The sequence below is a fragment of the Dasypus novemcinctus genome, chromosome 24 (assembly GCF_030445035.2).
Source record: "Dasypus novemcinctus isolate mDasNov1 chromosome 24, mDasNov1.1.hap2, whole genome shotgun sequence".
NCBI classification, from domain to species: domain Eukaryota; kingdom Metazoa; phylum Chordata; class Mammalia; order Cingulata; family Dasypodidae; genus Dasypus; species Dasypus novemcinctus.
In genome coordinates, this window is record NC_080696.1 from 48,000,275 (window position 1) to 48,027,119 (window position 26,845).

General features: G+C 40.1%; 1 protein-coding gene across 1 annotated transcript; it reads right to left on the bottom strand.

The window, feature by feature from the left end:
- On the bottom strand, positions 1-26,734 carry SERINC3 (serine incorporator 3). Its single transcript, XM_058287131.1, has 10 exons — positions 26,545-26,734; positions 21,782-21,940; positions 20,965-21,158; positions 19,811-19,890; positions 17,525-17,662; positions 15,659-15,828; positions 13,881-13,971; positions 12,857-13,037; positions 3,074-3,301; positions 1-2,426 (listed from the first exon to the last, which is right to left on the bottom strand). The coding sequence occupies exons 1-10, from the start codon at positions 26,581-26,583 to the stop codon at positions 2,288-2,290; spliced, it is 1,419 nt and encodes a 472-aa protein (XP_058143114.1). The 5' UTR covers positions 26,584-26,734; the 3' UTR covers positions 1-2,287.
- Positions 26,735-26,845: the final 111 nt, after the last annotated feature.

Below are 26,845 nucleotides of genomic sequence, written 5' to 3' on the forward strand. Positions count from 1 at the left end.
TTACCATGAGAAAAATCAAAACTTTATTGGACTTTTTTACACATTGTACAGTGTAGTATTGCTTTTATTTTGAATTACATAAGGCAGGGGTGGGGCACCATAATCTTTTTTTAACGTTTAGGACCTTTAAAGGTCATAATCTGACGGGCCCTGCTGTTAAAAGAAATCTCCCATCTTGACCCCCAAACCCCTTGCAGTTTTATCCCTGAACCCTAACATAACTCACTGGTTTGAAAGACAGCAGTTCTGACCATTCGTATGAAGCCCTGCTTCCCTACTCCCCACTGCCACCCCGGCTGGCACCGCCCCCTCATGTTCCATTTGCTTAATTCTCTAAGTCACATCTCAATCTTTGACTGTGAATATTGTCCAGCCTCATTTAAGGCTGTATTGATTAGCAGAGTTCTTCATTGCTGTAGAGTTCTTAAAGTGGGTTAAGCACTTTGCAAAGTAACTTTATTCTCTAAAAATCTTACGCACTAGGTCATATCGTCTGTAAAAATGACCAGGTCATTTGCCCAAGGTCACAAAGCATAGTGCATATTCAAATATTGCCCAGTTTCACAGCTAGAAAACAGAAAAGCTGGGGTGCAAATGGTCTGACTCCCAATCTCTGCTCATAACCATTCTTAACTGACCACCTTCCTCCTTCTGACCCAACCTCCTCCTCTTCTGTTTCTTGCCAAAGCAAAGAGAACCACCATCTATCTGTCCAGGTGACTAAACCAGAATCACTTCAGAATTTGCTACTCCCCCCCCCCAGATATAAGTAGCTTTCAACTGTCAATTTCTCCCCCATCTCCACTTTCACATTTGTTTCACACTAATGCGGACTGCCCCTGGTCCCATCTCTCTTAAATCTATTCTCAATGTATCCAAACACAGTGGCTAAAGACAAAATTTCTTCATGTCACCATGAATTATGTTCCCTGTTGCACTCAACATAAGGTCCAAACGCTTTAGTGTGGCTTACAATTTATAACTGAGTTCCTGCCCTCTTCTCCCCATTCCAGCTTTCCTGAACTTTTTTTTCATCTCCCTGCTTTGAAAATGTAGTTTTGCCTGCCCTTAAGCAATGGCTTCCTACTTCCCCATTTCTCTCATAGTTAACTCCTATCAGTTCTTGGATCAGATATCACTGCCTCCAGGAAGCCTACCATGATACCCTCCACCCCAGGCATCCATCCTTCGAGCCCGCCACAATTCCTAAATCACAGCATTAATTATACCACATTGTAACCACCTGCCTGTCTGCTCATTTTTACTCTCCTGCATACTTGAAGTCCAAGATAGCAGAGCTGTGTCTGTCATGTTTAAAATTGTATCCCCAGAATCTAACCTTGCCTGGTGAAAAACAGACACTCAGTAAATAGGACCATCCTGCTAAGTGCTTAATAAACCTGACTGCTCATGTAAGTCCACAGAATACAGAGTGGCTGCTAACTCATAAAAGCTGTTAAAGAAAGGGCCTTAAAAGGTAAAGTCTATTTTAATCAAATACCTTTATAGTGCAAATGGAATAAATTCACATGCATTTCAATTTTAGATACTTATAACACGAGAACTACAGAGATTAAGGTTGCAGTGTTTTCCCAAGTAAATTTTCATTTAACAAAACCTACAAAGCATGTATTGAAATTAACATATCTGGCAAAGTCACAGACTAGAATCAAGCAGCAGCATCAACGCTATTAGTATTAAAAAAATGGAAAAAAAAAACAACACAAAGTATTGAAGCAGTAGCCTTATCAGCAACCAATCTTCTAGGCAAGGGCCCATGCACAAATTCCTTTCCCCAAGTATTATGATGCTACATCTCTTGAGAGTTTAAGCAATATCATAGAATGCTTTTATCTCACGAGTTAGGTCTTTCATATAAATGCTTTTTTTTTTTTTTTTTGCTTTTTAAGGATACTGCAATAGAAACATATTATTGATGGCTTTAAATATCCAACATATTTCTATCTTACATCTTAAATCAAAAGTTGTACGAACCTACTGTTCTTTATAAAGACTCTCTTCACAGCACAGCTGTAGTTCACTTTAAAATACAAAAATGGTCCCTTTGTGCTATATCCTTACGAATAAACATAATATAAATGAAAAGTTTAGATTCTGCATCAAGAATTATTCAGTCTTGCCATCTGGTATAATCCTGGGTATAGACAAATCTGCAAAGCGTTTGCTTAATATTTTAGTCAAAGCAAAAATAAGAGGGCTATGGATATTCAGCAAAGGAGACCTTTATGAGTGTCAGTTATCTCCTGAGTGGTCTCCACTCGGAGGTTCAGCTGAAGTCCCGACTGGTAAGGACGAGAGGAGCCACAAGGGTCCAGGTGTAAAGGAAGAGGCAGACCCAGCTGGAGCTGATCTTCACCCAAACGGTCGGCCACTTGTAGGTCATGCTGTGGAACTTTGCATCAGGGCTAAGAAAACAAGTTAGAATCAGGTAAAGGAGCTCCCAATGATATCAGCATCCAGCAACCCCCCAGCCAAAGCAAATAATGTCTCCAGTGAAACTTGGCTGGTACTACCCCCAGGAAGGTTCTACAGGGGGCCTGAGGAAGCTGCTGCTTTTAGTTCTCAGAAACAGAGATTCTGCCCTTCTAATGGCTTTTACCTCCTTGTCAGCTTGAAGAATTCCAGGTGGTATATTCCTTGGAAAGGTTCTTTGGGATTACCTGGCTATTCTTGTCTGTGGCTAAAGTCTAGATGAAACGACCTCCCTGAAACTTCCCTTCCTTAGCACATTACTACTTTGAGTCAACACTTGGATAGGGTCACCTTCAGACATAAAGTAGCAAACAAGGGTGGGTCAGGTTGCTTTATGTCATGACTCTGTCTCTCTAGTAACTCCAGTCTGGAAGAGCTTCCCACAATTTACACTGCAAGAGTTTCAAGTGGGTTTTAAATGCAAGAGGAGAAAAAGTCAGAAGTATTTCAGAAAGGAGTCACTAAATACTACTTCAAAATATGGGTAAAAGAAGGGGACCAAAAGGTCAGGACAGTGGACAGAGACTTTACAGGCAGCCAGGGGGTTAGGTGGCTGGCCACCTGTTTTATCTGTGCCTACCTGTTCCACTTGGTCAGGGTCATCATGATGTATAAGGAAGCCAAGCAGAGCATGAAATGGAAGGAGGAGTAGCTATACTGCACTCCCTCTTTCTCGTTGTCCACAGCCCGCTGAGGCTGTCCATCTTCTTCATCACTGGCACCATTGGTAGCTGCATCACTGAGGATGACACTGTCACTCCCTGATAGTGTCAGCTTGCTCACTTGGCTATTGCTGGAAGTACGGAAACTGAAAAATGATCCCAAGGAAGACAAATCAGAAAAGAGTCACGATGATGAACTGCTGCCATTGGCCTGTATACATGAAGGTTATTTCTGAACTGCTCTACCTTGGGGACTGAGCTATAGGTCTGCTGAAGGCCCTGCTTAAAGTTAGGGTTGGGAAGTGGACTTGGCCCAGTGGTTAGGGCGTCCGTCTACCACATGGGAGGTCCGCAGTTCAAACCCCCGGCCTCCTTGGCCCGTGTGCAGCTGGCCCATGCACAGTGCTGATGCGTGCAAGGAGTGCCGTGCCACTCAGGGGTGTCTCCTGCGTAGGGGAGCCCCACGCGCAAGGAGTGCGCCCCATAAGGAGAGCTGCCCAGTTCGAAAGAAAGTGCAGCCTGCCCAGGAATGGTGCCACACACACGGAGAGCTGACACAACAAGATGACGCAACAAAAAGAGACACAGATTCCTGGTGCTGCTGATAAGGATAGAAGCTGTCACAGAAGAACACACAGCGAATGGACACAGAGCAGACAACTGGCGGGGGGGTGGGGGGGGAGGTGGGTGGGAAGGGGATAGAAAAAAAAATCTTAAAAATAAATAAACTTAGGGTTGTTGTCACAAGACAGAGAGTACTCTCATCAGTTATTCTACAGTGGCTTAATCATTTAGGAGTTCCCCACAACATACTCTGCTCTCGGTGTCCACCTCTATGACTTCACTAGTACTTCTTCCGTGCTTGGAATGTGCCAACCACTACCTTTCTCCCAGCTATCTTACTCACCCGTCATTTCAATGGACTATGTGCCATTTCTTTCGGAAGCCTTCCCTGACATCACCCCCTCACTGGGCTGGGTCAGGAGACCTTCTTGAATTCCCATTGCCCCCTAGGCTTCCTTCTGCCACAGCACTTATCATATTGTGTTAAAGGTGGCTGTTCATATTCAGGTCTCTCTTGAAATCTGAAGAACGTCCTAACAATAACCTTAGACATATCCATGTATCTCTGGCCCACAGCAAGTGCTCACTAAAAGTTCCATAAAATGATGATCTGAATAAATAAGGACACATAAAGGATACAAACTGCATAATCATCTCAATAGATACAGTAAAAGCATTTTACAAAATCTAACATTCCTTCATAATAACACTCAACAAACTAGGAAGAGAAGGGAACTTCCTCAACCTGACAAAGGGTATCTATGAAAAACCCACAGCTAACAGCACACTCAATGGTCAAAGACTACTTTCCCTCTAAGATGAGAAACAAGACAAGGATGTTCATTCATACCACTTTCATTCAACATTATAGTGGAGGTTCTAGCCAGAGCAATTAGGCACGAAAATAAAGGCATCAAGATTTAAAAGAATGAAGTAAAACTATCTCAACTTGATCTTCTATATAGAAAATCCTAAGGAATCAACACTCACAGAAAAATCATTAGGACTAATAAACAAGTTCAGCAAAGTTGCAGGATACAAGGTCATTAAAAAATCAACTGTATTTCTATACACCAGCAATTAGTAACCCCAAAATTAAATTAGGAAACAATTCCATTTACAATAATACCAAAAAGAATAAAATAATTAGAAATAAATTTAACAGCAGAAATATAAGGCTTGCTGTATACTAAAAATAAAACATCATTGAAAGAAATTTGAAAAGATGTAAATAAATGGAAAGACAGCCCATTTTCGTGGATTAGAAGAATGAATATTGTTGAGATGGCAAAACTCCCCAAATTGAACCCAGAATCAATGCAATCCCTATCAAAATCCCTGCTGCTTTTGCAGAAATTGACAAGTTGATCTTAATATGGAAATGCAAGGGACCCAGACTAGCCAAAACAATCTTACAAAAGAAGAACAAAGAGGACCTACGCTTAACTGATTTCAAAACTTACTACAAAGCCACAGTGATCTGAACAGTGTGGTAATGGCAAAAAGATAGACATATAAATCAACGGAAGAAAATTTAGAGTCTAGAAATTACATTTATGGTTCATTGATTTTTTTTTATAAGGATGCTAGGATAATTCGATGGAAAAAGAATATTATTTTCAACAAATGATGCTGGGGGAGGAGGGACAACTGTATGACATGCAAAAGAATGAAGTTGGGCTCCCTACATCAGGCCATATCCAAAAATTTACTCAAATGAGTCAGTGACCTAAATGTAAGAGTACAAACTCTTTAGACAATGACAAAACCAGATAGATTAAAAAAAAAAAACAACACATGAGATATCACTTCAAAACACTCTAGGATAGCTAAAATAAAAAAGACAATTACAAGTAATGGTGAGGATGTGCGAAAAATGCAAACATCATACATTGCTGACAGGATTATAAAACGATGCAGTTGCTTTGGAAAGTTCAAAAAAGTTGAAACAGAGATACAGGACAATGATTCAGCAATTCCACTCCTAGGTATATACCCAAGAGAACTGAAAACATAAATTCATATAAAAACTGGTACACAAATATTCATAGCAGCATTATCCATAATGGTGAGAAAATAGCAACTACCCAAATATCCACCAACTGACAAATGGATAAATATAGTACATCCATACAGTATTACTGGAACATTATTCGGCAATAGAAAAGAATGAACCACTGACATATGCTACAACGAACCACTGATATCTGCTACAACAACATGGATGAACTTGGAAAACATCAGTGAAAGGAGCTATTCACAAAAGGCCACATATTATATGATTCCATGTATTTGAAATGTTCAGACTAGGCAAATCCACAGAGACAGAACATAGATTAGTGGTTGCCAGGGGCTAAAGGAGGAAAGGAAAGGCTGCTAATAGGAATGAGATTTTTTTTGTGGGTGATGAAAATACTCTAAACTTGATTGTGGTGATATCTGCACAACTCTATGAATACAGTATAAACCATGGAATTGTATACTTTAAAAGGGTTAATTTTATCTTATATGAATTATATCTCAATTAAAAAAGAAAGTCATGCTGAAAGCAAAAAGAAAAACACCCAGCTGTAAATAATATGGAAATAAATGAGTGTGGCTCTGTGCCAATAAAACTTTATTTACAAAAATAGGCAGCTAACCTTTGGGCCTAAGTTTGCCAAATCCTACTCTAAGCAATCATTTTAAAAATTAGGTAAATCTATATATAATGTTAGGGAAAGCTGTCCAAATTATATCAACAAATTGGTGTTTTAGAAAAATATGTGTATTTATATAGTACGCTCCTAATTTAATTAAAATGTTAAATCTATTAAGTGGTACAAATAAAATTATATATTTAACTACACATAATTATATATAAAATTACACATCATTATATATAAAATTATATCTATGTTAGATGGAAGAAAGAAAGGAGGGAAGAAGGAAAGGAAGAAAGGAAATAAAGGAGAAAAGCCTGAAATAATATATACCAAAACATTAACCATGGGAGAGGTAGATTTGGAGGGAGAGGATTCTTTCATTTCCTACTTTATACTTTTTTCTCTCATGTTATTAATTTATATAAATTCAGTCTTTCCCCTTGCCCATATTTACTATTTCTTATTTTTAAGTTATCATACATACATTCACTGTTTAAAAAGTAGAAAATAAAAATGGGGACAAGGATGCGTATAAATTGATAACCTTGGTTATCTCTGAGGTTTATGATTACCAGAGACTTTAACTTTAGATATATTTAATTTTGTAGTTGTTTAAATAGTTTACAAGGATCAGGTATTACTTAAATGATCAGCAAATACAGATAGTGCTTCATGGACAATTACGGGACATTGTAGATCCCCCCAGGGCCCACTGGATGGAACGTGAGAGAGTCTGGGCTATGATGTGGACCATTGACTAGGGGTGCAGTGATGCTCAGAGATGTACTTACCAGGTGCAATGGATGTGTCACAATGATGGGAGACAGTGTTGCTGTGGGGGGAGTGGGGGGTGGGGGCGGGGGGGTTGAATGGGACCTCATATTTTTTTAATGTAACTTTAAAAAAATAAATAAATAATTAAAAAAAAACAAAACTGTGCTCACCAATCTATGTGCAGGTAGGGACTTTAGCCTCCTATACAAATAAAGTATCGTTGTGAAGCTGGGAGAAATTAGTTGATAACAGAATTTACTGAACTTTAAGAAATGTACACATATGGCTGACTGAGGTAAGTAAATGAATATTTCATAAAAAAAGTAAAGGAGGGACAACCAGCAGGATGGTGGTGGAGTAAGGAGCTCCTAGAGTCAGCTCCTGCTACAGGGCAGTGAGTAAACACCCAGAGCTCTGTGGAGCTAGCTGAAGCACCTGCTTGGGGACTCCAGGAGGCCGGAAGAACACACATCCTTGAAGGAATAGAAGGAGGAGACTGCCCATCTGCAGAGAAGACTCCTAAGTAGAGCACGCCACGCCACTGAAGCCAGTGCCCATCCTCCCCTGGAGGCACAAGCCGCCTTGGGAGCTGTTCCATGGCTAGAATTGAAAGCTCCAATTCCCCAAAACAGGAGGAAGAGATGATTGGGCACCAACTTCAGCTACTGATGAGTAAATTCAGTGGGCTAAAGTATAATCCTGAGAACAGCTAAAGTGTGAATCTGTCCAAGTCAGAAAGAGGCCGGGAGCCGCCATCTTAACTCCATGCCTGGCACAAGGGGAAGCGGGGAGGACTGAAAATCCCAGTGTTGGTGGGGACCGGTTTCTTCCCATCCAGGTCAGATGCAGCTCCAGCCTAGGTTCCAGCGCCACCTCCAGCAGGGAGGAAGCTACAGGGATCTGCGCCAGCCTCTTTGGGAAATTACCAGTCAAGTCACGGAGGCCGGTGATTATCCTACTCTGGCGGCATGAGCCGCCCCGGGAGCTATTCTGTGGCTGGAACTGGAAGCTCCATTTCCCAAAAACAGGGGAGGAGGAGACGACCGATTTCGGCTAATGACTGGTAGACTCCACTGGCTAAGATATAACCCTGGGAAAAGCTGAGGTGTGACTCTGTCCAATTCGGAAAGAGGCCAGTGGCTGCCATTTTGACTCCACCCCCAGCCTGAGGAGAATCCCGGCTGACAAAAATCACAATGAGGATAGGAACCAATTTCTTTCACCCAGATTAGCCTGCAGCCCTAGTGTAGGTGTCAGCCCCACCTCTGGCAGGGAGGAAGCCAGAGGGCCCTGCATCAGCCTATCCAGGTAACTGCAGGTAGACTGGCTGGCACAGACTGAAAATCGGAAGTCTACCAGGGAAACAGTGGTCATCTTGGACCCACACGACATAGACTGCTGCCCACACCTGTAGCTCCATCCCCAGGGGAGAAAGGGGTATGAAGCTTCATCAGTCTCTCTGGGCAACTAAAGTCTAGACCTGCATGACTTGGATTATTCCACACAGCTGTGACTCTGTCTCTACACCTGGCAAAGGAGAAAGTTGAGAGAAGCTTCCTGGTCCCTGGCACAATGAGGACAGCTTGAGTCTTCATAGCTTATAGTACCAATTACAACATTGGCTCCTACTACACAACCAGCAAGGGAGAAAAGGCAGGAAGCCCTAAACTAAACAGAAAAACTGCACCCAGAATAAATACTCTAGTAAGCCAGATGTCAAGACACCAACAAAAAATTACAATCCACACCAAGAAACAGGAAGCTATGGCCAAGTTAAAGGAACAAGCTAAGCCTCCGGATGACATAAAGGAGTAGAGACAACTAATCCTAGATGTTCAAACAAATCTCCTTATATAAATCCAATGAGACAGCTAAAGAGATTGAGGATATTAAGAAGACACTGGATGAGCACAAAGAAGAATTTGAAAGCATACATAGAAAAATAGCAAATCTTATGGGTATGAAAGGTACAATAAATGAAATTTAAAAAACAATGGAAGCATATAATAACAGATTTGAGGAGGCAGAAGAAAGAATTGCTGAACTTGAAGAAATGGCATTTGAAAGTAAACATAGAAAAGAACAGATGAAGAAAAGAATGGAAAAAATTGAACAAGGTCTCAGGGAACTAAATCACAGCAAAAGGCATACAAACATACATGTCATGGGTGTTCTAGAATGAGAAGAGAAGCGAAAAGGGGCAGAAGGAATATTTGAAGAAATAATGGTAGAAAATTTCCTAACCCTATTGAAGGACAGATATCCATGTCCAAGAAGCACAATGTACTCCCATCCGAAAAAATCCAAATAGACCAACTGCAAGACACATACTCATCAGAATGTCAAATGCCAAAAGCAATGATAGAATTCTGAGAACAGCAAGAGAAAAGCAATGCATAACATATAAGGGATACCCCAATAAGATTAAGTGCTGATTTCTCACCAGAAACCATGGAGGCAAAAAGACAGTGGTCTGATATATTTAAGATACTACGAGAGAAAAACTTTCAGCCAAGCATTTCATATCCAGCAAGACTGTCTTTCAGAAATGAGGGCAAGATTAGAATAGTCACAAATAAACAGAAACTGAGAGAATTTCTAAGCAAGAGACCAGATTTTCAGGAAATACTGAAGTATGTGCTAGAGCCTGAAAAGAAAAGACAGGAGAGAGAGGCCTGGAAGAGAGTCTAGAAATGAAGATTATATCAATGAAAGTTAACTAAAAGTGTCAAAAGAGTGGTAAAAATAAATAAGACAGATAACACTCAAATAGTCAGGAATAAACCTAACCAATGAGTGGAAAGCACCTGTACTCAGAAAACTGCAACTCAATGGTAAAATAAATTTTAAAAAGCCTAAATAACTGGAAGACCATTCCATACTCACGCATTGGAAGACTATAAATATCATTAAGATGTTAATTCTACTCAAACTGATGTACAGATTCAATGCAATGCCAATAAAAATTCCACCAGCACTAAAAAAAATTTTGAAATCATGATCATCAAATTTATTTGGAAGGGTAAGGGGTCCCGAATAGCCAGAAACATCATAAAAAGGAAAAGTGAACCCTCATCTCCAGACTTCAAATCATAGTACCTAGCTAGAGTGGTAAAAACAGCATGGTACTGACATAAAAACAGACACATAGACCAATGCAGCCAAACTGATGATTCAGAAACAGACCCTTACATGTATGATCCAGTGATTTTTGACTAGCCTGTCAAACCTACACAGCTCGGGCAGAACAGTTCATTCAACAAATGGTGCTGAAAGAACAGGATATCCACAGCTACAAGAAGGAAAGAGGACCCTTATCTCACACCTTATCCAAAAATTAACTCAAAATGGATCAAAAACCTAAAAATAAAAGCTAGAACCATAAAACTTCCAGAAGAAATTATAGGAAAATATCTTCAAGACCTGGTGGTAGGTGGTGGATTCTTAAAGGAGGTATGAGGAGGACTGAGATGGACTACTGATGTTTAATGTCTGTAGAAGTTTTAATTAGTTTTATTGTAGAAGAGTGGAAATGTATAGAGTGGATGGTAACAAATAGTAACAGCTAGTTTATAAATGGGGATGTGGCTGAAATGGTAGTCTAGGTATGTAAATGCCAACTGATAGAATGTTAGAGAATAATCTAGAAACTGAACAGCACAGTAAACTAAGAGGTGGATGAGAATTGTGGTTGATGTTATAGATGCAAGAGTGTCCTTTGTGAGCTAGAGTAAATGTACATCACTACTGCAGGGTGGTGGGAATGTGGAGAAGCATGGGAAAAATACTGAGTGACCTATGGACTGTGGTTAGCAGTAATAACATAATATTCTTGCATCTATGCGAAAGATGTACTGGGTTGATAATGAGGCAGTATGGAAAATGTGAGCCAATGTATACTATGGACATGGTATTATCTTTTTTTTTTTTAAAGATTTATTTATTTATTTAATTCCCCCCCTCCCCCGGTTGTCTGTTCTCTGTGTCTATTTGCTGCATCTTGTTTCTTTGTCCGCTTCTGTTGTTGTCAGCGGCACAGGAAGTGTGGGCGGCGCCATTCAACTGGGCAGGCTGCACTTTCTTTTGCGCTGGGCGGCTCTCCTCACGGGGCACACTCCTTGCGCGTGGGCTCCCCTATGCGGGGGACACCCCTGCGTGGCAGGGCACTCCTTGCGCGCATTAGCACTGCGCATGGGCCAGCTGCACATGGGTCAAGGAGGCCGGGAGTTTGAACCGTGGACCTCCCATGTGGTAGACGGACGCCCTAACCACTGGGCCAAGTCTGTTTCCCAGGTATTATCTTATCTGTAGCAAATGTTCCACCACAGTGTGGTGTGTTGATGGAGAGGTGTTGTTTGGGAATTCCGCACATGTGCATGATTGTTTTGTAAGTTTACAACTTCTGTCATAAAAAATATATTTAAAAAATAATAATAGGGTGGGCTGGGGGGAAAACACACCAAGTATAAGGTAAAGACTATGATTACTAGTAAGATTTTGACAATATTGTTTCATAATTTGTAACAAACATCTCATGACAATGCAAAGTGTTGGTGGGTGGATGATGTATGGGACCCCTGTATGATGTTATGCATGTTTGTTTCATAAATTCACAACTTTTACTATACATTCAATTGTTTATGTATGTTCATATATAAATGGTACAAAGATAATAATAATAGGGTTGGTTGGGGGAAAATACTTTGGTTAGTTGTAATATTTTGACTGAAATATTTTGAGTTAAAGAGGTTTAATAACAGTGCAAGTTATTGGTGGTAGGGTGAGTTATGAGAGTCCTATATGATAAATGTTTGTTTTATAAGTTCACAACTATTATTATACACTTATTGTTTATGTATGTTTATGTATGAGTGATATACTTCAATAAATCAGAAAAAGGACTGCAGGATAAAGAATAAAATGTTAATGGGTTGTCTTTGAAAAAAAAAAAGTAAAGGAATGTTTCATTAAAAAAGAGCTAAGGAGGCAGCGGACTTGGCCCAGTGGTTAGGGCATCTGTCTACCACATGGGAGGTCCGCGGTTCAAACTCCCGGCCTCCTTGACCCATGTGCAGCTGGCCCATGCGCAGTGCTAATGCACACAAGGAGTGCCCTGCCATGCAGGGGTGTCCCCCGCGTAGGGGAGCCCCACGCACAAGGAGTGCACCCCGTAAGGAGAGCCGCACAGCGCAAAAGAAAGTTCAGCCTGCCCAGGAATGGCGCTACATGCACGGAGAGCTGACAGTAAGATGAAGCAACAGAAAGAAACACAGAATCCCATGCTGCTGACAACAACAGAAGCGGACAAAGACGCAGCAAATAGACACAAAGAACAGACAACTGGGGCGGGGGGGAAGGGGCGAGAAATAAATAAATAAATCTTTAAAAAAAAAAAAAGAGCTAAGGAAGTTTTTTTTGCACCCCCCCTTTTTTTTAGGTACTGGGGTTGGGGATTGAACCCCAGACCTTCATATGCGGAAAGCTGGTGCTCTAACACTGAGCCACATAGGCTCCCCTCAGTTTTTTCATTTGTTTGTTGTTATTTTTGTTTTTAGAAGGCACCGGAAACTGAACCCAGGATCTTCCATGTGGGAAGCAGGCACTCAACCACTTGAGCCACATCTGCTCCCCCTCATTACTCTGCTTTTTGAAAGCAAAATAGCATCTTCACTCTATTAACCGTAATGAGCCTCTTGACCTAAGTACCTTTTAACTTACCAAGAATACGCAAGGCAGAGAAAAAACAAAATCACCCCAAGAAGATTCTCTACATCCACAGAAGGCTCACTCCTCAGTGGTGGAGTAGAGGTGGGGGCTACAGCAGTTGAATTTCCAGGAGCCAAGGTTGGTGCAGCTATGGGTGTAATGATGCTCAGCAGGCTGGGGTTGCAGGAGCGATCTGAAAATAGGGAATGTTTCTTTACCCTTACTAATAACTCATCCTGTTCCAAAAAAGACTCTGAGGAGCATTATACATTGTTTAGTCATGAGGTAAAACAAAGAAGTACCAAACATAAAAGAATCTGAAACTTAGCACCATACTTGTGTGGCAACCAGTGACTTAATTTTAGAATAAAAGCAGAGTGGATGAAACCCATTGGTTGAGTGCCTGCCTCACCTGTACGAGGTCCCAAGGTTCAATCCCTGGTACCTCCTAAAAAAATTTTTTTAAAAAGAAAAGAAACAACAACAAAGTACCTGGAAAGTTACATAAATGTCAACCTTGGTTTTGTAGTTTAATGTAAATCTTTTTGGTTCTATAATTTTATAAAGGCTTTAAGCACAAGGTGTTTATCCTGAGTTTTGCTTGGGTTACATAGGAATCACTGGGGAATATGCAATAATTGCTTTCCTTTAAAAGGAGTCCACAAACTCTCCTATGGAGAAATAATGCTATAATAACTACAAAAGGAGATTTCCTATAGCTGTTTGCTCTAGTACCTGTGACACCAAAGTAAAATTCAATTAAAACAATTATACAAAGGGTCAAAATACTGCTGTCCTTGTCTAGAGCTTTTAGCCAGTCTGACTTAGTCCCGGGACAAAGTCTAGAATACCTAAAGGATTGCACATTCTTTAGGCTGTCTGGTAAGAAGAGAATGTAAAACCAACAGAAAACACTGCACATTTAGGGCTTTTTGTGTTTTTCTAACATTTACTCTAGCTCTAGTGTTTGCACCTACCAAAGGAGTAATTTCCTACTTTCTTTCATCAAATGAAGGTACTATTGCCATTCCCTTACCAGGTTCATTGCTCATGGCTGACCACGTGAGGAACATGGTGTAGAGGGTGATGAAAGAGGACTGCAGGAGGCCAGAACGAGGCTGGTGTTCCTAAGGAATCAAAAGGAAATCAATGCCACGGAGATCAGAAGGGCTGACTTTCTAAAACCCAGGATAGTCCCCTGTGACTCAATGAACTGTTATTAATAGCTAAAGCCTTCTGATTCTGCTTGACAGGTGAAAGGTGACAAGTAACCTTTCAGTTTCTTGAGTTAGCTTACAAAAGAACGAAGAAAGTAGTTGTATTATTGGTTCTCAAGATATCTCATCTCATAACCCTGGAGATTCTTGAGTATTACACAAGGGCTTTGATTTTCCTAATCCCATGGTGCAGTATAAACAGTCTAAGCTCAGCTTTTTCACTAATTAACTAGGTGTTGCATCATTTGAGATCTCAGTTTTCTCATTTTTAAGAGGAGGAGAGGTGATACCTAGATGTTCTTTTCATATCTAAAACTGTTTTTAAAAATACGGTATTTAAAACTCAAGAGCTTGAGTTTTGTCTTTAAACATTAAAATCAACTATTTTTGATGATCCCAGCAGAGCCCATTCAGGCCTTGCCCTAATCAAGATGGTAGCATGAGACACTTCAGGGATCATTTCCCCACAGAGGCTTTGAACAATGACTAAGAAATGGCAGAAACATCTTTCTCAGAGCTCCAAAAAAGTTACAGGACTGCAGAAAGAGGGCGAGCAATGAGTGAAGAAAAAGTCTGCTTAAAAGCAAAGTTTTTGCAGTTAATGGTCTGTTATATGAAGTTGGAGGAGATGATGGTTCCAGCAACTTGGCATCACTGGAATATTATAACCCAACAACTGATAAATGGACAATTGTGCCATCTGGTATGAGCACAGGGAGAGTTATGCAGGGGTCAGAGTTATTAATAAACCAATATGAGCCTGAAGGACATTTCCAGTACTTCTCATGTATTTTTCATACATGAGAAATACGTTTCAACAAGTATTTCTGAAGTAATTGAGAATCTAGCACTTCTCCACTTGTAGCTGTACTTTAAGTCTCAGCAGTAGATAAGATTGTCTGCCTTGGATACTGAAGATTATTTTTGGTAGAAAAGTATGTTTTAACAAGACTATTTTTGGTAAAAGTATATAAGCTTTTTCTGCAATGAACAGCAGCTGACTAAATTTTAATAAGAAACCTGGACACAGTACATATTCTGTTATCTTTATTTTTTATTTTATTTTTTAAGGAGGTAGCAGAGATTGAACCCAGGACCTTATATATGGGAAGCAGGTGCTCAACTACCGAGATATACCTGCTCTCATATTCTGTAGTCTTTTTAAACAGCAGTTATTTTCATACAGATGAATGATTCTTAAAAACCTTGAATGACTATGGATTATTTTGTGAAGAAGGATAAAGTAATATGTGTTCTTATAAAATTAAGTTTGTATCTTTATTCCTTCTCCTGAAAACCCATATACCCAGGTTGTGTTGATCAGATAAAATTTTTCTGAGATCTTCAAACTAATCTCATTTAAAAAGTGACCAAAACATATCTCTCTTGAATTAACTTTGAATAAAGTTTGTATATTAAACACAAAATCAATTATTTTTTTCTAGTTTGATTTCCCTAAAATATCTTGGTCGATGACTCATAAAAACCATTCCTAGGAGCTAGACACTTTAATAAGTACAAATTCTCAAGTTACCTAGGTTTTAAACTTGGCATTAATTAAAACTTTTATAGGAGAAAAAGCAGAAAACAACCATACCTGAATTTTCGGATGGATTGATATAACAGAAACCACAATGCAAAGGATCAGATTAATACTAATAAAGAACTTGTTTTCTGTGCAGCCATCCGGTTTGGTGTAGTATAGGTAGAACAGCACAACAGAGATGATTGACAGAGTATAAAAGATGCTTGTGACAGACAGTAAAACTGTAAAAAAGGGAAACCAGTATGAATGCCTTCAACTGTAACAAAAATAAACTTTTAAAATGGTAACCAATTTTCTTCTACTCCCATTTAAAAATGTTCATGGGTTGGGTAACCAGATATCTGATCATTCTAATTAGAGTAAACTATATGCTGAATAACACGAATGGTAAATTTTTCTTAGGAACCTAGAAGATTCCTGGGCCTTCAAAATGGCCCAGTTTATAGCAATCTAGATGCCAGGGATGGTGTTAGGGGAAAACAGAACAGGCAACTTTTTAATTAGTGTTTTCACTGCAGCCACTGGCTACTCAAACCCATTCTTCATCACAAAGAATGAGAACACATCCCTGAGCTAGGAAAGTGGCTCATTTGCTATTTTCAAATATCAAAGCTAATGTTCCTTTCTATTTACATGAATAATCAAAGATTAACTGTGTAATGCTCTGATAATTAGGAAACATGAAGCAGAATATACAGTATGCTCAGACCAGTTGAAGCAAGGTTGAGTAACATTTCAGAATGTTACTTGCAGGTGAGTGAAGTAAGGGTTCTGTGTTTTATTCTTAAGTTCTATCATTCGAATTCATGGTGAATTCATTGAGTTCATTATAGTGAATACGGTAGTATTTTTAATCATTTTAAAGAAGCTAAAGAAATATAATAAAAATAAAACTAGGCAATTGAATAGTATGTACGAAGAGCCTTTAAAATATTCATATCCTTTGACCCTTGTACTTCTAGGAATTCCAAGGAAATGATCAGATGTGCTCAGAAATGTATTATTAGATATTCATTGCTACACCATATCCAAAGTATGTTTGCAAGCTACTTCTAAATAAAAAAAGGAAAAGTCAAGCTACAAACTATTTGAATGTATAAATATGTAAAAATAAATAAAACTCCTACATATTAGATGTGTATTATTCAGTGACTTTATCTTTCCATACATAGAAGAAACGTATGTACAAATAGAAAAAAACTAGAAGGAAAAAGACTAATATGTTAACAGTAGCTAGTGGATAGTTGGAGTTTGGGTGATTTCTTTTCTTTTGTGGTTTTCTGCTTTCTAAGTTTTTTATTCAGAGCATCTATTACTTTTATAAAAGGGAAGGAGTAGAGGGAATAATCCCAACAACTGTTTTGTTTTTTAAAGAGGTTAGGCTGGGTGATTGCCCCTAATAAGTAGAGGGCTCCAAAATCCCTTCCCACTATTAAAAGGTTGTTAAGTTGTGCTCCCAACCTAGAAATCATTAAGTGCCATTTTCCTACCTGAAAGCTTTCAAGAGAGGTGTGGGGTCATACTCAGAGTAAGGCACTAAGGACTTTTTATCCCTCTCTGCCTATGGTAGGTACATGGGCAGATGTCCCCTGTGTAGAATCCATCTGGGTTCTGGTTCATGGAGACAAGGTAATAAAATCCAGGACTATGCAACCAAATACAAAACTACTCTTCTTTCTTATTTAAACACATCTAGTTACACTACAAATTCCTAAATAAATGAATTGAGAGAATCCAGTGATTTATATTATCTGCGCTACTCCCTTTCAGTAACACATATAATTCAGAATTGATTCAACTATGAAATTAGTTTTTTAATCGGGAGTTCATACATTTAAATCAATGGAGGTTTCACTGTACACTTTGTTTAATGTAGCTAATGCAGTATGGCTCTCACAGGTTAATTTAGATTCCTACCGGCATACCAGCACCTTGGGTTTCCTTCTTCCATTCGATTTACACACAGTTCATTCAAAGAGTGTGCACTGTCCACCAACAGCACCAGCTGGATGAGGATGAAGAAGAAGGCCCCTCCGACGCCAATAGCAAACCAGGCTACAAACCAAAAAACAAAGTTATTCTTTATTCTAGGAGTAACATTTCAGAATTTTACTGGCCATTATTCTGAACAGATTACAGTTCCAAAAAGAAAGAGATGGTAAGGACAATATATTTTGCCTCCAGCAGGACAGCAAGATTATTCCAACTCCAAATTCAAAGGCCTTCTCTGAGATGTGTTCTGTTGGGTTTTAGGCCTTTAAAAACTTGTTCTAGCTTGTGCTGAGGGGAGCCTAAAAGTTAACATTCTAAATGGCATGATAAGCCTTTTTCTTTACTTTGGAAAGGGAAAAGTACAGCAGAAATCCACAGATGTCACTTAGTGCCATGTTAAAGAAAGCAGATTAAGACAAGAAGAGTGGAACACAGGAGTTACAAGTACCTATTTGACAAATTTCCGATTAACCTAGTATTGAAAGTGAGAAGGTAAACTATTAAAATATTGGCAAAAGATTAACATGTGGTTTCAGAAAAGCTGAGAAGAGGGAAGCGGATTTGGCCCAACGGATAGGACATCCGCCTACCACATCAGAGGTCCGTTCAAACCCAGGGCCTCCTCACCCGTGTGATGAGCTGGCCCACGCGCAGTGTTCATGTGCGCAAGGAGTGCCGTGCCACGCAGCGGTGTCTCCCGTGTAGGGAAGCCCCACGCGTAAGGAGTGTGCCCTGTAAGGAGAGCCGTCCAGCATGAAAAAAGTGCAGCCTGTCCGGGAATGGCACCGCACACACGGAGCAAGATGACGCAACAAAACGAGACACAGATTCTGGGTGCCGCTGACAAGAATACAGGCAGGCACAGAAGAACACACAGTGAATGGACACAGAGAGCAGACAATTGGGAGAAGGAAGAGAAATAAATTTAAAAAATAAAATAAAATACTAAAAAAAAAAAAAAAAAAAAAGAACTGGAAACCATGTCATTTAACAGCCACTTCTGCAATTCCAGTAAATGAAAACATAGCTTAACTCAATCATTTGTAGAGTCTGTATATCTTACAATTAACTTCCTCAATAATGAATGTGGCATTTTGATATTATTTATGAATTCCAAAAAGAGATATTATGTTTATAAACTGGTCTGTTCCTCTGGCCATAATACCCTGTGAATGATTTAAATTCAAAGGCTTAAAGTTTAGTAGATTAAATCAAGATTAGGGCTTTAATTTGATCATTAGGCATGCACGGTTGAGTCTCTGCCCCCCTTGGTGGACTACATAAATGGACACTCAATCAAGGAAACAGAATAAGATACACAGAGGAAGGGAGCTCTATAGACACAGAAGAGGATCCTGCAGCCCCAGGAAGAGAGATGAGCCATTCACCTGATAATTTACAGCAAACTTTGTGAAGAGACCACAGCAGCTGAGCCAGAAAGAAACAATCCCTCCAGCCTATAGCTGCGATCAGAAGGAGCCGTGACCATGGAGCCTTAAGTGGAAGAGGGAGGCTGAACCCTCACAGACATGCTCACCATCTTGTTTCAACATGTAGCAACAGACTTTGGTGAGGAAGTAACCTTAAGTTGGGCTCTTTAGGGCCTTAACTGTAAGCTGCTATCCCAAATAAATACCCTTTATAAAACCCCACAGGGAAATGGATATGGCTCAACCAAGTGAGCTCCCATCTACCATATAGGAGGTCCAGGGTTTGATGCCCAGGGCCTCCTGGTGAGGGCAAGGTGGCCCACTTGGTGAGCTGGCCCATGCGGAGTGCCGGCCCATGCAGGAATGTCACCGTGCACAGGAGTGCTGCCCTGCATGGGAATGCTGTCCTGCACAAGAAAGCCGCCCCATGCAGGAATGCCAGTTGACGTGGAGAGCCGGCAAAGCAAGATGACGCAACAAGAGACAGAGAGGAGAGAAAATAAGACGACAATGTAGAACAGGGAACAGGGAGCAGAGGTGTGCAAGAGAGTAACTGCCTCTCTCCCAATCCGGAAGGTCCCAGGATTGGTTTCTGGAGCTGCCTAATGAGAATACAAGCCGACGCAGAAGAACACACAGCGAATGGACACAGAGAGCAGACAACGGAGGAGGAGGGAGGGAGAAATAAATAAAATAAATCTTAAAAAAAACCAAAACAACCCACAGATTTCTGGTACTTTGTATCAGCACCCTTTTGGCTAACTAATATGGTAAGTCATACCTGTGGTGAAATGACCCTCAGGAATATAGAAAGATCCAACCATGATACCAACAATGGCAGCAATTTTGAAGAACCAAAACCTATATAAAAATATAAGATACAAAAATGCATTAATTTTTGTCCTTAATGCTGAGGAAAATGATTTTCTAAAATGCAAAAATAAAACCATAAGAACATTTCCAACATCATTGGCTGGGCTTAATACTTCATTCAATATTCCACACAATTTAAGGACAAGCATTAGCACAAAGAATAAAACATTCACATTCATAATGAGAAAAATGTATAACTTTAGAGACTCTTTACTTTTAGCATTTACAGGTAGGAATTTTTTCTAAAATTCTGGGGAGTTCTAAATGAACAGTTAGCTAAATATAGAGCGCTTACCTATTCAATTTGGGGGAAAAGTTAGCACTTTCTCCTTCTTTTAAAAGGCAGGATATATGAGGGCCCAGGGAGACTATGTGCCTTGCCCACAATCACACAGCTTATCATTGGCAAAGCCAGGCCCCAAGCTGACTTTTAGTCCCACGATCTTTAATGACTATCTCACATGGCAGTAATTTGGAGCTGGAGAGGTGTTAGTTTCAATCCTAGCTCTAGTCCTCACTGGCCGAGAGATCTCAGGCATTTTACTTAACTTCTCTGAAATTCAGTTACTGTATCTGTATAAAAGGGATTGTAAGACACATAAAATTTACAAAACTCCCTTAAGTCTTCTAATGAGAATTAGAATTTATGTAAAAGAGGAACTAGGGTCAGGAGTAAGCAGTAATGAAACATGTAAATCAGTAGCCCAGATATATTCAGTTTATCTTTTTGTACACGGATTAAATATATCAAGGCAAGTTTATCTTTAATCAACAGAAATCATATAGTACCTAGCAAAGTATTTGAATTGTATGATGGGTATTCAATAAAAAATTAGGAACAGGAAGCAAAATTAGTTAGAAAAATTACAAGTCCTTCTCCCATACCACCCAGTCCAAATGTTATAAGGGCTCCAACTAAAAATAAGAACGGTAACAATTTCACATGCATAATGGGTCAGAAATACATCCAGGCCACTGATTCACAAATTCTACTGCTACCATAACTGCTGAAGTGGAGGAGGAACACCATAACGTAACAAAGTAGTAAGAAATCTTACATACCCATTGTGTATTGCTGCTCTGGGATCTTTACTTGTTTTCACTTTCAACATGAGCAGAAAGAAGACAAAGAAAAATATGGCCAAGGCAAAGTTGATCCGATATATAGCTTTATAACCAACCCGCACATCACAAGCTTTATCTTCCTTCATATCAATCACTTTGATTTTAAATCCCCCGTCACAGAAGCCAGGAATCTGGAAAATGCAATTTCTGTGCTGTGGGACTAGCCACATAAACAGATTCTATCGTACTACAGGAAACACTGGATTTATAAGATTGGTTATTTAGACCACTTCAAGAATGCCTGTGGGACTTTTCTCCTTAAAATTCGCTTACGATCTTGTTACTAAATAGTAACATTTTAAATATAAAAGCCATATATATATAAAATATATAAAATATAAAATAGCATTTTAAATATAAAAGCCAAATATCCTCTTCTTTGCTCTTTTCTGCTGATGCGGTTATCTCCCATTTTCCAGCTATATCCTTAGAAAGGTGAAGGGTAAACTAACTTAGATGTTTAAATCTGAAACATAAGGAAAGACAAAGACTTGGGACCACACTTTTAATATCTGTTTTCTCTCAGTTAAGTTAGAGATTGAAGATGTTCATTCTGACTATCTTATTTGTGGAAAAGGACTACTATCTTCATATTTGTGTCCTGACTACATACAAAGCAATGCAAAAATCCAACAAATTACATTCAACTTGATCAAGTCTCCTAACAATGAAGAAATAAATAACAATATCAATTCCAAGTCAAATTTTATAAAATATAACCAGTTAAATTAAAGGAACTGTTACTTCTACTTACCTTCTTCAGCTCAGTTCCAACACCATCTGTCAGCATGATAAAGGACAGACCAGTGCTCAGGAAAAGAATGATGGCATAGATGATGCGAGTCAGAGTGGAATTCTTACTGGGACAGCAACTACACAGCAAGCATGACGCACCACTGCAGAGGCATGGCACCTATGATAAGCACACCATGGAACATTTGAGACCTCCTTCCGTGGACTCCTTCATGGCACAGATGTTGCAAAAAAGAAGAAATGGCATACCAGACTTTGACAAGCTTTAACTGAGGGAAAATAGTTGGGCCAAGGTAGTAGAGGAAGTAGTTAAAAGCATGGGCCACTGTAGTCAGAACTGGGTTCAATGTTATTTCTGCACTTTACCTCAGCAAGTTGCATAAACTAAACCAATTTCTCCATCTGTAAAATAGACACAATAGAATCTTCCTTCCTCAGACACTGTATTAAATGAGCACTCAGATGGTTCTTGAAACAGAGCTCAATAAATTTATATACACAGGCGGCATATTTTGTTTTATAGCAAGATGTTCTAATATTGAGAAAAAAACAAAGCTACCTCCACTTATTGTTTATTGAGAATCCTAGTTTACCAAAGCTTATATTACACCATAAAGCAACATTACAAGGAAACCCTCTTAAAAATGATCCAGGATCCTGTATCTCGAGTCAGTGAGGATCTGTTATTGCATACTCTAGATGAGGGATGATAGTTTTTGAGTCAATCTTTTTTTTTAAAGATTTATTTTTACTTATTTCGCTCCCCATCTTCCTGCCTCTGATGTCTGCTCTCTGTGTCCATTTGCTGTGTGTTCTTCTGTGTCCACTTGCATTCTTATCAGTGGCACCAGGAACCTGTGTCTATTTTTGTTGTGTCATCTTGCTGCGTCAGCTCTGTGTGTGTGTGGTGCCACTCCTAGGAGGGCAACACTTTTTTTGCATGGGGCAGCTCTCCTCGCGGGTGCATTCCTTGAGCGTGGGGTTCCCCTACATGGAGGACACCCTTATGTGGCGGGGCACATCTTGTGCGTGGCAGCACTGCATGTGGGCCAGCTTACCACATGGGTCAGGAGGCCCTAGGAACCAAACCCTGGACCTCCTATATGGTAGGCAGATGTTCTACCAGCTGAGCCACATCTGCTTCCCTTTGAGTCAATCTTAAATATGCTTGATTAGGAAACTGCCTCAGTTGCTTTGACAGGTGAAGCAATCAAGTCACATTACAAGGATAGGCTAATTCTGAATTATCAGGAGAAGGAGCACATATAAAAGGTGTGTGTGTGCATGCGCATGCTACAGTTTGGTTTCCAGTAATAATTCTTTTTGTATGATGCCACCTGTGTGAACTTTACCATGGTTTTGTGTCATGTGCAGCAAGCTGCTAAACTTCTTAAAGGCTGTTTTCTCATCTGTAAAATTGAATATAACACCACCAACCCAAACAGAACTATTAGTGAGGAGTGAGATGGTGTCAGGAATGGAAAGGACCTAGCATAATGCTGAATTTATAAACAGCAAGAGCCCAATACATGGTGGTAGCGATTATTATTTGTAATCACAACAACAATGGGAAATTGATCAGCTAGCTACAGTCTTCCAACTCTTAACCACACCTGGGTCAAAGAGAAGTCCCCATCTGGCCACAGATGGAAATCCAGACATTTCACAGGCAAAAACAATGACACCAATTGATTTAGGTTTATTTTTTCTGCACTATCAGACTCCTGTCTCTCTTAAGATATTTTTTTTCTGTCCAATTCACATACTATGTAATAATTGGTTACTTACTTATCTATAACCCTTATAATAATACCTAGAGGGGGAGACCATTGGGCATTATATCTCTTGCACCTTCACACAGTAAATATTCAGTAAATATAAACATCTGTGGAACAAACCTATCTTATTATATGTTTTGTTCTTTCCCTATCCAGTAAATGACAACTCTACTGTTCCTGTTGTTCAGGCCAAAATCCTTGGAGTCATCCTTAATCCCTGCTTTATTTCAACTCCCTCATACCATCTGTCAGCAAATCAGCTCTAGTCTCAAAATATATCCAGCCACTTTCATAGCATTCTTTGCTATCACCTAGCCCAAATAACTATGAACTCTCACCTTGATTAAATGCACTAACTGTTCACCGCTTCACCCTTATTTTTCTACCATCTCGTGCTCATATGCCAACAGTACTCATCCTGTTAAATCACAGGTCAGATCACATGATTCCTTTTTCAAATTATGCAAAGGATTCCATATCACTTAAAGGTAAAAGCCAAAGTCCTTAAATTGGCCAACAAGTACAAATAATGGGAATTTCCATGATTTGACTCCCTATTACCTTTCTGGCTTCATTTCCTATTATTCTTCCCCTTGCTCTTCCCATTCTGATACCTTGGATGACTTGCTGTTCCCAGTGGACAAAACAAGCACACTCCCAACTCAAGATTGCTGTTCTCTCTGCCTAGAACACCCTTCCCTGAATTACCAGCATGCCTCACTTCCTTACTTCCTTTAGGTTTTTACCCAAATGATCCCTCCTTAGTGAGGCCTTCCTTGGCCACTCTATTTAAATTGTCAACCACTCCACATGCTAACATTTCCTGTCTCCCTTTCCTGCCTTATTTTTCTCCTTAGCATCTATATTTAACATTCATTACATTCCCCAACAAAATATAAGTTCTCCATAAGTAGTTCTCTGTAAGTGCAGAGTGTATGTGGTCCTTCTATCTGAGATTCTGTCTGGCTTGCCACTGCATTTACCGTACTGACATGTAGTATCAATGAAAAAAAAAAAAGAAAACAAAGTTTAATCAAACAAAACTGACTGAGGGCTTACTGTGTGGTGGGCACTGTTGATGCATGGAAGGAAGATGCAGTCCCTGCCTGAGATAGCACATAATGGATTGTTTACAGTCTGTAATTTTACTCAAAAGCACTTGAACACTCTTTTAACATGGCTTTTCTGCCACTTCCATGTAGTTACCTTGAGTAAGAAACGCTAATATAACCTCCCTTTTAGAAAGTGATTCACATCAAAAACATTGGTAAGAAAATTGTGCATCGTACCTTTTATTAAAAACTTTTTTACAGTAATGCAATGTAGCAAATAATAAATTATAGACTCAGTCATCTAGATGATGTACTACTGTTATTTTCAATACCCGTTGCTTCAACCAAAGAAGAAAATGGTAAAAACAATTATAAAACAGATCTTTTCTCAAATCACAAAGGAACTGAGTTTTAAAACAGTTACTCATACTGTTAGCTATAGCTATTTCAATGTTAGGTTAATACACTTGTTTTCCGAACTAAAGTTTTACAATCATCTTAAAATCTCAAGATGTCACTGTTCTTCACCTCCAAACAATGTTACATTGCCAAAACGCTTTGAAAAAGAAAAAGAAAACACAACAATCTTCTTCACTCTATGGTTTAAAATTCAGTACCTGACTACCAATCACTGGTAGAAAGGCTTTGGTGGCATCAATTAAATCTTAGCTTTACATCAAAGTCAAAATGTGTTTCAGATGATCAGAATAGGAAAGGCATGCTTGTTTCAAATTATCAATTCACTCCTTAACTAATGAACTTGTTAACTATAATTTTTCCAAATCTATTTATTTTGTAAGCCATGGGTTTGACCCATGGTGGGGTGCAAAAACTGAGTGGGTTACACCAGCATTTATTTTTTAATGTGACAGAATAAAACACACACTGCACAGCGGGCAGCAATGGAATAAGGATTATTTAATGAAACTGTGTCTAAATGTGTATATTAGATCACTATGTATGCTGTAATTCTTACTTTGGGTCACGGCCAAGACAACTGCAAAATCACTGCTCTCCAGGAACCCTCTAAATGATCTACACCCTTCTGATTTAAGACCAACAATCTTAAAGGATGGAAAACACACTGTCCCTGACAAATAGTAGCCGACCAAGCTGAGGCTGAGTCCTTGGTTAATCAAATTAGTTTGGGAATTAGGAAACAAGGAAAGCATTTCAAAGAACCAAGCTTCTCGGAAGCAGATATATGAGGTACAACCACATACTTGTCTTTCATAGAGATTCAATAAAATTCATAGAAATTCAATTTAAAATGTCCTTTTTAAAACAGCGCATTTAGTTTACATAGTGATTAAATCCACTTTTTCACAGTCGTCGAGGCGGGGAATGCTGGGGTGGTTATCCTCATCTTATGGGAAGCCAAAGATAAACATGATTTGTGTACGGCCCCAAAGTTCCAGGCCATGGCTTGCAATTTTAAATAATAAGTCATAAGGCCCTCTTTCCCTTGCACCAGAACTGCAGGCCTCGGTTAAAATCCCAGCTCAAACACATACTCTAGCCTTGGCAAAATCTCGTGATATGGGATAAAAACACTCAGGCCACCCCAAATTAAATGACGCCACCTTAAGAAGGTGCTCCGGAAATGAACCTGAGAGGCTGAGCCCCAGGAGCTCTCGTTTCTGGGTCCCATTCCTGCTCTAGAGGAATCCGGAGCCGGGAAGGCTCGCGGGGGCGGGGCAACAGGAATTGTAAACAATGGCGGTCCGGCCTCCAACAAACCCGGAAGGCGAGCCGCCAGATCCCGGCCTGGAGGAGTCGCGGATTAGAGCCTGAGTCCCCAGAGTTCCACCGCAACCCAGAGTCTGGGTTCCCCCGAGCCTCTGGGAGCCAAGGCCCATCCGCGCCTAGGCTTGGGACTCACCATCGCCCTTCCTACCAACTGCAGGTCTTGGGGGGGAGACCCCGGGACTCACCCAGCTGGCGAGAGAGCAGACGCCCAACACAGCCCCCATGGTGACGCTGGTGATGGAGGTGGCCGGTCCGGAAGCTCCCAGCGCAGTGGTAACTGCCTGCCAAGGCGCCTAGCTAGAAACGCGACGGTTCCTCAGGCCAGAAACGCGGCCCGCCCCTCGCTCCGTCAGCCCGTTGCCCCGCCCACTGCCCGGCGCCTCAGCTGCAGGGAGGGCATCTCCCATTGGCTGAGGGCTAGAACGGCTAAAGCTGGTTGGGCAGAGGGGGAAGGCGGGGCTAAGCCCGTTTGCTTCTGGGGCGGAA